The 12,138-nt window shown below is 40.6% G+C and overlaps 1 protein-coding gene across 1 annotated transcript in view; it reads left to right on the forward strand.

Annotated features, from left to right (window-relative positions):
* LOC137500498 (uncharacterized) overlaps positions 1 to 9,031 on the forward strand; it is a 208,515-nt gene extending 199,484 nt beyond the window's left edge. Inside the window, exon 2 of the mRNA XM_068227407.1 lies at positions 8,044 to 9,031. Coding sequence (XP_068083508.1) covers positions 8,078 to 9,031 — 954 coding nt within the window. The 5' untranslated portion in view covers positions 8,044 to 8,077. The remainder of the gene's footprint in view (positions 1 to 8,043) is intronic.
* The last annotated feature ends 3,107 nt before the right edge of the window (positions 9,032 to 12,138 follow it).

Genomic DNA, 12,138 nt, shown 5'->3' on the forward strand with positions numbered 1-12,138 from the left:
AAAAGTAGTAGTAGGGATTGAACGGGATACACGCAGATTCGTGCGGTCAACTGAGTAGAGGGGGGATCACTTCCCTCCTGAACCATCCTCGAAGTGGTTTTCCGTAGTTTCCCACTTCTCCATCAGGCAAATACCGGAATGGCACTTAACTTAAGGCCACGGCCGCTTCCTTCGCTCTTCCTTGTCTATCCCTTCCAATTTTCCTATCCGCGACAAGGCCCCTGTTCAGCATAGCAGGTGAGGCTTGCTGAGCTAGGCACTGGCTCTCCGTCCCAGTTGTATCCCCCGACCCAAAGTCTCACGCTCCAGGACATTGCCCTTGAGGCGGTAGAGGTGGGATCCCTCGCCGAGTCTGAGGGGAAAAACCAACCCTGTACGGTAAATGGATTAACCCGTTCGAGTTGGACTTCCACAGAGAAGAAGCAGGTTGCAGTGGCAAACTAGGTCGGCACATTGTTCTTAACCTTGCGGCTTTCTTACCCGATTCTCAATAGCAATCAAGCGCGTTGAGCTGAGAAACATTCTGACATAAAAAGCCATCTTCTATCTCCTGAATGCAAGCTCACATTTGCGCGACGTAATAAGTGACAGTGTCGGTGAATGGCAGTGAATTAATGAAATGCCTGATGGACGTGATGAATAAGCAAATAAACGAGTATAAGCGGACGAATGAATGAAGACAACCGAAGAATAACGTAAAACAGAAATCAATTATCTCAAAATATTGTCAGAGATAAATCCAATAGGATTTTAATTCCCATTGAGAAGGGTAGGTTGTGAGGGAATGGGCTGTCGATTCGCATGAATTATACAGAGTGGTGGCTGGACGTGACTGAGTGATGTTACAAATCGCTCTTCAGGAATCTCATTTCAACTGGCGCAGCAATACTGACAGATACAACAGAAAATAAACTGCACCATTCTGAAGTTAAATTGCATGACAGAATGAGGGGAAATTCCTAATACATTAAATAGCTTTTACTTTACCTCCTTATTCGAAACAGTGTTAGCTTTTATTGTCGGAACGTTTCTCAGCTCTACACGCCTAGTTGTTTTTGAGAACCGGGCAAAAAAGCCGCAAGATTAAGAATAAAGTGCCACCCTAGCTTGCCACTCTAACCTGGGGTCAGTTCCACGAACGAAATGTGCAACTTTTCAACTTTGCACTTTTCACTTTTCAATTCTTGCCACACGGTTGTCACGCCCTACCAAATTTTTGCCAGCAGAAACTCGGGAACCGAGGATTTCAAGTCCTACTGTCGACTATTCTTGAATGCTACTTAAGATTATCATTTGAACTACACGAAAATAAAAGTTTGCTTCTTGCTCAAATCCACGGCTTGTTTGCTTTCTAGTCTGAATTAAGAAACGATTAGATACGCTAGGATAAGCATTGCAAAGCTTCTCATTTAACTACTTACAGTAAGTAAGCGATGTTAATGATGACGTTACCCTAAGCTTTTAAAGTAAAAACAGCTTAGTGCGCTCATTTAGGCTTCAAATTAAGACACGTAATTTTCACGTATGTGTTAATGGCCAACACATTGAGAAGGAACAACTTCACTGGTATGTCTGAATTTTACCGAGCTCGATAGCTTCAGTCGCTTAAGTGCGGCCAGTATCCAGTATTCAGGAGATAGTAGGTTCGAACCCCACTGTCGGCAGCCCTGAAGGTGGTTTTCCGTGGTTTCCCATTTTCACACCAGGCAAATGCTGGGGATGTACCTTAATTAAGGCCACGGCCGCTTCCTTCCCACTCCTAGCCCCTCCCTGTACCATCGTCGCCATAAGACCTATCTGTGTCGGTGCGACGTAAAGCAACTAGCAAAAAAAAAGTGTCTGAATTTTCTTTACATAATTGTCTACACTACAAAAATAATAACACTTCCGTAGAAATATTTGCATAAACAGCAGGGCTTCTCACATGCAGTAGGCTTCGTACATTTTTCGAACTTCTGCGTAAAGGGTGAACGTGTTAATACTTGAAGAAATGTATCCAAATGATGAAGTAAAATTTAAAATTGAGGCTCGTTTTTGCATCTTTTTGTCTTACTCTAAAGGAATCCAAGAGGTCTCTGGTTAGTAAAGATCTCCAGATATAAATAGTAAAATACTGAATCTCCAAGACCTCTTAGTTTAAACCAGGTGTTACGGTAAATAATTGGTGAAAATATGGAGCAAATTTGGTTTGGTCGTTAATGAAGAAACCAAAAATTATGTGCATCATTTTTAAGCACTGCTCAGCTTTCTGGCACTTAGTATCCGTGCAGAAATTAAGTCTTGTTGAATTCAGTTAAAGATATATTAATCCTTCTTCAAAATCCATTCTTTTTTTTTATTGGACACTTGTAGAATGTGATACGTGTTCTCCTTTTCAGGCTGCTGTGATAATATATATATATATATAACATTCTGTATGTTGAGAAGTTTTTTCCTGAACCTCAACATATAATAGTATAATATGAGTAGAGAGACAGTCGTTTTCCTGAAACTATACTCGGAGGTGAATGCTTCTTGTGGGGCAAGTTCGTGCTTTCCGGTTGCTGTTCTCCAAGAAAGGTGTAACGAAATTATATTTTTATAAAAGCTCTTCATTCCTAACTAAAACCTATTTCAATCTATAATTAACTAATTTCATCAACTCTGGTTTCCCTCGTTTCATTCTGTAATGTGTGAAGTTATTTCCAAGTACCATGTTGATTAGCCACTCGCCTTTCGTGTGTGAGGATACAGGATCGAGTTGAGACACATTAGGAACTCTTTCAAGACCGTTTAAGTGTGAAGTCTCGTGAATAAAGGTTACGTTTACCAAACTGGTGTCTGAAAGTTCCTGGTTTAGTTAATTTATACCATAGACCATTGAGTTGTCCTATCGACATTAACGGCAATGATAAAATTGTCGTATTGACCCTGATATTCCCAGTTCTGGCCCGTGCAGGGTAGTAGTCGATCAACAGAACAAGGGATTTTGAGACATCAGTACCGCGTGCGGTTAGGGGCGTGCAGCTGTGAGCTCGCATTCGGGAGATAATGGATTCGAACTCCACTGTCAGCAGCCCTGAATATGGTTTTCCGTGGTTTCCCATGTTCACACCAGGCAAATTCTGGGGCTGTACCTCAATTAACGCCACGGCTGCTTCCTTCATACTCCTAGCCCTTTCCTACCCCATCGTCGCCATAAGACCTGTCTGTGTCCGTCCTACGTAAAGCCAATTGAAAAGAAAGACCTACAGTTCCAAGGAAGGAGTTAATACTGAAAGTAGGTCTATTGACAACTTAAGCAACCATGTTAGGATACTATTTCGAGTGGTGGTACATGACTGCCTCTGAGAACGTTGTTTGGGTACCACCGGTGGTACATGCCATCACGAACGTGTTAAGGAAAAATATTATTTTTAATTCGTAAGTTACTGGATCGAACTCATACAAAAATTATTTTATCTTAAAACGTAGTATATTGGTATCGAAAGAGTAAATTGAAAATCGTTAGCTATGTTAGGCAGAGTTCCGAACATATATTTGAAAGTCTCCACGAAGTCGTAATTAATTTAACTTGTATCCATAAACTTCTGAGATAGTGAAAATGATTTCACATTGCGTACAAAATCGGGAGTGTTAGTCCATGCCTCGCTGAGAAAAAGAATAATATTTTATCAATTTAGCTCGATATTCTGTGATTATACGTGTACTGGACTCGAAGATAACATGTATGTGTAATACATCTCTTTTTAAAAGAAATTCTCAAGTTTGAATATTACCATCTACTATCATGTCGAAGTATGGACCCAATAAGTTAGTTTCCTGCGTCTAAGATCATTTTATGATTTCCCTTTCTGCCTGCCTGAGTGCACACTGACCCGCATACATGCTTCAGGTTAGACCAGCTTGCTTGTTGCATGCTTAATTGAAGCTTATGAATAACATGTTCCTTAATTTCCTCCCAGCATGGCTTTCTTCGTAAGTGCCCTTCTACAAGCCCATTTATTGCATCCTTACTTTATAACTCTGAACTTTAACCACAGTTTATTGCTAATATTGTGTTATGTGCTTGTTATATCCTTGTCTATTCAATATCACCACTGTTACCAAACAAATTACACTGCATAGTCGTAAATTACATGCCGTGAGCATTGTATATCGTTTTTCAATATCAATTCAAGTACAGTTAATTAAAAAAAGTAACATAAATACTCACACACTATATACATTTTTAATAATGTATCATTTTACTTCATCTTTAGCCAACACTGTTATTATTTCGAATCAAAATAAACCAATAAGTTGTGTTCAAGTTGTTCATCGCGAATCTCACATTTTAGAGACAGTCTTGTACATATTGTACCAAATGTAGCTGCATAGACTGTCGCTAAAGGATTGTTTAATGAAGGAAACAAGCTTGCAGTTTTACATAAGAATAGTTTTTGCGACCATAGCTACTTAACCTATAGATTTATGAGGAATCAGAGCCGCAAGAACGTGATTTTTCGTTTTAAAGATTTCATATGCAATGACCGGGATTAGGACCGCAAGCGATGATGCCATTCGGTTGAAGATCTCCATATGTACTTTCTTTCAGAAAATAAGTAGTTCTCTGAGGAACAGTGTTGCCAATTTATATTTTCAAGATCCGCTAAATACTACTAAAAATCCGCTAAAATTCCGCCAAGAAATCCGATCTCAAATAATGAGCAATAATAATAAGTGTCTGCCCTCACTTGATCTGTGAGTTTCACTGGGATTAACCACCTGCCTGCGAGCCGGCGAGCTAAAACTTGTAGGCGTTTTACTGCCGGGTGCAAACTAGGTGAATTCCCTACATCAAGGGCCACACACAAAACTGGCCAGTTCATTAAACGGTCTTCCTTCATAGCATAAATATAAATGCTACTCTCTCACAGTTTCATTATCTGCCGTCATTCGTCAACTAAGAGAAAAGTACCCTTTCCCCACGCATTACAGATTTATAATACCATGATCTCATAACATCAAATCCAAATAACATGTTTTCCTCATGTGACTGCTAGCCCCTGATAAGAAATACGGAATAGCTTGGAGACAGACTGGAGTACAAATTTTTAAAAAAACGTAAAATGGATAAAACACTAAATTCCGCTATAATAAATCCAGAAATCCGCCAAAAATGCGATATCCGCTAAATGGTATATTTCTCCGCCGACAGTCTTCTAATTCCGCCAAATTTCGCGGAAAATCCGCTAAGTTGGCAACGTTGCGAAAAGAATTCTGATCAGCCAAATAACATTAAGATAAGTGTTAAATCTAAAAGCGACTGAGTGGCTCAGGCAGTTACAGGGCATGTCATACACACCCAAAGACCCCAGGTAAATGCTGTACGCTTGGAGAAAGTACACAGCTGGAAGCACCTGAGCGACGAGCTCTTTCTCGGATATATTCTTTTGTATTGGTCCGTCTTGATAGTACTCGCGTGTATAAACTCACATTTATATATATAATTATGTAGTTAATATATTTTAGGAGTCAATATGGACCAATTAGACCAAATATGATCAGAATCAGACTCCCTTTCTCGGATTCAATTACAGTCTCATACTCTCTCTCGTTCTGCTCTAAACAAACGAAAACGTACTGCGTGTTGTCACAACACACAATATTGAATTCTGACGTCATGGTATGTTTAACAGAACATGTAATAGGCCTATTGATGGCTTCGAAGAATGTGAGTCATAATTAATTTATAACTTTACACTACGGTTTCTGATTTTATCCTTCAATAATATTATTCATTTCAGACCCTTGGTTATTCACCAGAAAACGTGAATAAGAACGTTGATGTGCGATCAAGTAAGCCCGAGCTCAATCTGGCAATGACCGACCTCGATAGCTGCAGTCGCTTAAGTGCGGCCAGTATCCAGTATTCGGGAGATAGTACCCACTGTCGGCAGCCCTGAAAATGGTTTTCCGTGGTTTCCCATTTTCACACCAGGCAAATGCTGGGGCTGTACCTTAATTAAGGCCATGGCCGCTTCCTTCCCACTCCTAGCCCTTCCCTGTCCCATCGTCGCCATAAGACCTATCTGTGTCGGTGCGACGTAACGCAACTAGCAAAACAAAAGAAAAAAAATCTGGCAATGCTTCCCCTTACCTCCGTTAGACTCATCACTTTTATATTTCCTGTATGACCTCACTTGTGCCTTCCGACCTTATTTGCAGTCATTAATTTTTACGCCTACCAATCGAGAGAGACATCACTAATAAGAAACACCTTATACGACTGATGCCGGTCCCGCGGTGTAGGGGTAGCGTGCTTGCCTCGTACCCGAAGGTCCAGGGTTCGATTCCCGAACAGGTCAAGAACTTTTACCTGGATCCGAGGGCTGGTTCGAGGTCCACTCATGCTACGTGATTACAATTGAGGAGCTATCTGACGGTGAGATACCGGCCCCGGTCTAGAAAGCCAAGAATAACGGCCATAAGGGGTGATCGTTCTGATCACACGGCACCTTGTAATCTTCGGACCTTCTCATATATCGTTTATCGTCGTGTTCCTCGAAAAAACCCTATGTGGAATGTTTTAGCTCTGAACTTTGGCCCGTAAGAGGTTCTGTCATCTAAGTTTTAGTATTGTGCGAATAATATCAAAGAATTCTCGTTCTTCATAACATATGTGTTGCGGGTATCAGATAGCGGTTTTTGCAGGCGCAACAGCGATATATAGGCCCTAAGGCTACAGTACATAGGCTATTGATTTCTTGAATGCTGACGTCCAATGACAAAAATTTGATCAGCTATCTTCATTGAACTAAAATTATAACAGAAACTCATTCTCCGAATCAGACAGTCTTATGCTATATCCGTCGTCAAAAATCCACTGTTCTAGCCCTTAAGGGAACCAACTCAATGTTTAAAACATCCTAGGGATATGGGCTACAAATGTTAGGTAAATCAAATATAATAAAGTACGAGAATATATTCTTTATTTATTCCTAAAAAGTACACTCCTTTTCTTAATCATCGTTATCCGGTCGATTAGATTAGCAGTTTGCCTTTTTCTTCCACAAAGAACGCTAATATGAGACAATGCAGAGATTCACTTAAGCTCTTATAACTACATTCGGTGTGGATATTTTTCAAAAATCAAAAACGCCTGAGGGTATTGAACCAAGGAACACATTACGGAAAGAATTATGTAAATTAGTTAATTTGACTAGGATTTGAATAAAAAAGAAAACGAGTAACTATTCAAGCTTTTTTTTTCGAAACTACATTTAGGCCGGAAGTGATTTTTCGAAATTTCTTTTTTGAGTTTGATAGAGCTACAGAAGGCTCACGATTTGAAACCTTTCGGGGCCCTTCAGCCCTTCAACGTTGGACACAATTGAGGAAATTGCTTAATTTTACGTTTTTCATAGTATGGTTCAAATCCCGGTCACTCCATGTGAGATTTGTGCTGGACAAAGTGGAGGCGGGACAGGTTTTTCTCCGGGTACTCCGGTTTTCCCTGTCATCTTTCATTCCAGCAACACTCTCCATTCTCATTTCATAGCATTTTTCACTCATTAATAAATCACCTTGGGAGTGGCGACCCCATTGTAATAAGAGCCTATATTTCATTCATTACATCCCTGACCCGGTCAATGACTGGAAAACAGGTTGTAGGTTTTCATTTCATAGTATGGAGCCCCTACTTTGCTGTTCTCAACATTGAAATTGCTTGTATTTGTACAAACCATGAATATAATTTCATTCTTATTCATGATACTAAATATTTAAGAATTCTAGTTGCAGAGCTTAAATATATTTGGCAACAAATGTGCAGAATGCTGCATTCCAATTCCCCTTAATTCTATGAGAATATCTTCGCGGCAAAGGAGTTACTCGATGGCCGCTGCATGCTGTCTGGCTGTGAGACTCCTCCAGTCGATCAATGACCTTGCTGCACTCGCTTAGCTTGCTGCATGTTCTGTTACTCCCTTCACTCCTCCTCGTACAGTCTGATTGTGTTTTTATACCTGTTTTGAGTTGTATTGTGTGTAGTGTAGCGCTTCTTCCCCCTTCCCGTTGCAGATCGCAGAGTTAGCTCGTGTTGCCAGGACATGGGATGTGGTTAGTTGCGACCTGCCCCGCAACGGCCATGCATGCGACTGTGAGCAGTACCGGCGGGAGCCGAACCAGCGGCCATCATTACCACCATCACCATCACCACCACATGGCACCGGCACCGCCCCTGCGCCACTCAGCCTCCTTCTCCTGCTTGTCGGGCTCTGCTGGCCGCGACAGACCCCACCGTGCACGCACAGCGACCTTACCTTCCAACACCAGTTCAGAGACCACAGACTATGGCTTTGTAGTTCGAAGACCTTTAGGGGTACGGCTTAGTGCTAAATATGGGCACGCGCCAGTTACCTTGCTGGAGGAAGAGGCGCCTCCTCCAGAAACTTCAAGACTGCCCAAGAAAGAAGGTCCTAGTTCACTACTTAGAGGTGCTCTTATGAAAAAGAGTGCCAGTCTGTTAAGCCCGCAAGCATGGAGACCACCTCGCTTCCGAAGATCTCGTTCAAATAAGGAAGATGTAGAGAACACGGTAGTGGATGGAAATGGCCAACAGCAACAGCAGCAGCAACAAAGACGGTGGCGAAGTCTGGGAGCCCTCATGAGGATTCCTTCCTCAGTACCTCAGCCTCACCCTCAACCACCTCCAGCACCCTCCTCCGCATCTTCCCGTGCCCAATCTTTCTACCTGCTGGATGACTTCTTGAGGCCACAGCAGAGTCCACAACGTTACCTTCCGGAGTTTCGTGAGGCACGAGTAGTCTTCAATAGCCGTCAGACCAACGGAGCAAATACCAGCTCATCAGACTCGCTCGAGCTGTCTTCTCCTGTGCCGCCGCCTGTCCCGCCCCCACCGCCCATGCTGCGCCTCCTGAGGTACGCAGAGTGCGGCTGCAACCAGTGGCGACGTGATCGAGAGCGACACCTCATCTCTCCCGACCGGCATCACCACTATGACACGGTACTGCTCCCTCCTTTGTTGTGGTGGTGGTGCATGGATTAGTCTCTAATGATATCGTCTTATAACAATGTAGAATTTATTTATTTATTTATTTATTTATTTATTTATTTATTTATTTATTTATTTATTTATTTATTTATTTATTTATTTATTTTCTGTACGTTTTCTTTACAGTAAATCAAATGAAATTGACATCATATTCACAAACCCTACTTCGTCTACATACTGTATTTGACTCGAGCCTTATGACTGACTTTTACTATACGTTTCGTCTCCTAAGCCTATCAAAAGTTCAAAGCTCCTTTTACGATATCCTGTTATTTTGATAACTGGTACATCTTCCTAATTTTTGTTCCAAAATTAACAATTTTGTAGATTTTTTAATGTATATCATTAATTAGTGCTGTAAGTTATAACCCATTGGTAATGTTCGCTATCATGCTTGTTTTTCCTCGGTCTATCAGATGGACTTTGTAGTTATTCGTAACATACGAGAGACCGTTGAATTAAATTTCTGAGAAAAACTCAAAGGAAAAAAATGTTAAACTGGTAACAATTCGCTTCTTTAATGATTATTTTCAGATCTCACTATTCAAATTAATATGTCAGCACCTAAAGCAAATCAGGTGTCGTTTGTTATTACATGTTATAATAGGATATTTGAAGGTTAGACTGACATGTGCTTAGTGAAAGGGCGTATGGCTTTTAGCGCCGGGAGTGTCCGAGGACATGTTCGGCTCGCCAGGTGCAGATCATTTGATTTGACTCCCGTAGGCGACCTGCGCGTCATGATGATGATGATGATGATGATGATGATGAAAATATGATGAAGACAACTTATACACCCAGCCCTCATGCCTGCGAAATTAACCATTGAGGGTTAAAATTCTCGATCCTACCTGGAACCGAATCCGGGACCCCTGTGACCAAAGGCCAGCGCGCTAACCATTTAGCCATAGAGCCGGACATGTGCTTAATGTTTTACAAGTAGAGGACAGAAAACAGTTTTCCCTGTTGCTGTTCCTTTTCCGTGCCAGCTAACTCCATAACATCCATAACTGGATAACAAAAATGAGAGAAAGAGAAGCACATCAGGTAGTAGTTCAGGGTTCGACCAGTAAAGTACATTATATTTTACTTCAACAGCGAATTGTCCAAGGAGTTAGAGGGGTATAGTTGTTAGCTTGCAATCGGACGATGGTGGATTTGAACTCCATAGTCGGCAGCCCTTAATATTCGCACCACGCAAATGCTGGGGCTTTTGCCGCTTCCTTTTCAGTCCTAGCGTCGCCTCTCTAAGTCATTGCGATGTAAAACAAGTTACAGAAATCTATTTACGATGCTTTTTCGGGATAAGATCGCAAGGGTTTTAGGCATAAAATACGTCTAACTATCTACTGTAGCAGTCGGATGTGATATGAAAGAATTTATTCATTGACACAGTAATTTAATTTCACATATGTATTTTTTCATCTAAATTTGAATAAGGAATGTTGGAAGTAGTGAACAATAGACAAACCACATTTTGAAATTCTTACAAACTATAATTTAGAGAATGATTACGCAATGTCAAATATTTATTTATTTATTTATTTATTTATTTATTTATTTATTTATTTATTTATTTATTTATTTATTTATTTATTTATTTATTTATTTATTTATACTGTTTTGTAATTATTTTGAGGAGGAAATAACTAATGCAATGTCTATTAGGTCATCAGCCTGAAGGTTAGTTGAATCCGCAAAGTTTATGCGGTAACCTCAAAAACCACCGGCGGTACCAAAATTAGGTATACCAGGCAAGATGAGGAGTGAGATAGTTTACAGTTGCTTTCCTCACTGAGCCAGGAAGTGCTATTGCAGCACGACTGGCCCTAATAAGTGGCACTTTTTCTGACACTCAGGAGCACTTATCGTGCTCTGAATGTCGTTATTCAGCACCGCCCATACCTCAGCAGCTTCCATACGGTCACAGTGATAAATGGGACTGGGGCTTCATAGGAGGCTACATTTTATTCTGGCCTGTACCAAGACACAGATGAAAAAATTCTACAACCTTCAAGAAATAGCAACAGATAACCATTTATGCGATAATGTTGTTTAATATCACATTTTTTCCGAGATTTCGCATGTGAACGAACGTGTTTCTGTTCTTTTTAAATTTTATATTCAGTATGAATTGTACGTAAAAACTCGTCCATTTATAAGTATCGCATGATTTATACTGTAAAGACACTGATCCAGGGCAAAGTACTTTACGTCACCAGCAGCCGTTTACCTCAACTACTATACCTGCTGCAACCCTCTCATAGTAGCCAACGTCCTTGACAGTCCTACTCTGGTCACCCCTGCTCTAGTTCAAGGCATTCTGGATGCCTAATTTTCCAGTTGTAGGGGAAAACACTTCGGGTACAATGCAGAAGTTAAGGTAAGATGCTCAAGTTTCCAATCTTCTCTGCCCATCACAGCGTAATACACAGTTCTGGCACATCCATGACTATTATCAAAGTGAACCAAGATAACACACAATCAAAAAAAGGTGCAGTTTTGGTATAGGCCTAATTAGAGAGCGGATTTTTATGCAATAATGCAAAGTAGTCTAGTTCTGTCCACGGTTATGTACGAAGAGTTGCATACATCGTAGGAGCCCATGTCCATGTTCGCAAATCTCCTTGCATAACCGCCGAATAAGTTTACATTCTAGTTTATTATTGAGTAAAAATCCGGGTTTTACTTATACCTAACACAAATAGTTACGTGTCTTCTCATTGTCCAAATATATTTTCCGCACAAGTGTTAAGAAGCTACACGGAGCACTTCCAGCTCAAGCACATGACCTTGCATTTCCACGTTTTTAGTTAGATAAATTTCACAAATCACTATACACTAATCAGATTCTGATTTTTAGTGTCAACTGATTACAGTGAGAGTACGAATGAAATTCCTGACAGTCAAGTACAGTTATTTGTAACACAAACGAAATGTTACGACATAAATCTGAAACAGAGTCTGAACCAGGAAACGTTATTTAACACGGAATGACATGTCTCATCCAAATAAGTGGGTATCTTCACATCTGAAAAATACAAAAAATAAAAAAATAAAAGCGCGTTCAAAATATGTAGGTACTGGTATAATATACAGAT

Source organism: Anabrus simplex, chromosome 4 (assembly GCF_040414725.1).
Source record: "Anabrus simplex isolate iqAnaSimp1 chromosome 4, ASM4041472v1, whole genome shotgun sequence".
Taxonomy (NCBI): domain Eukaryota; kingdom Metazoa; phylum Arthropoda; class Insecta; order Orthoptera; family Tettigoniidae; genus Anabrus; species Anabrus simplex.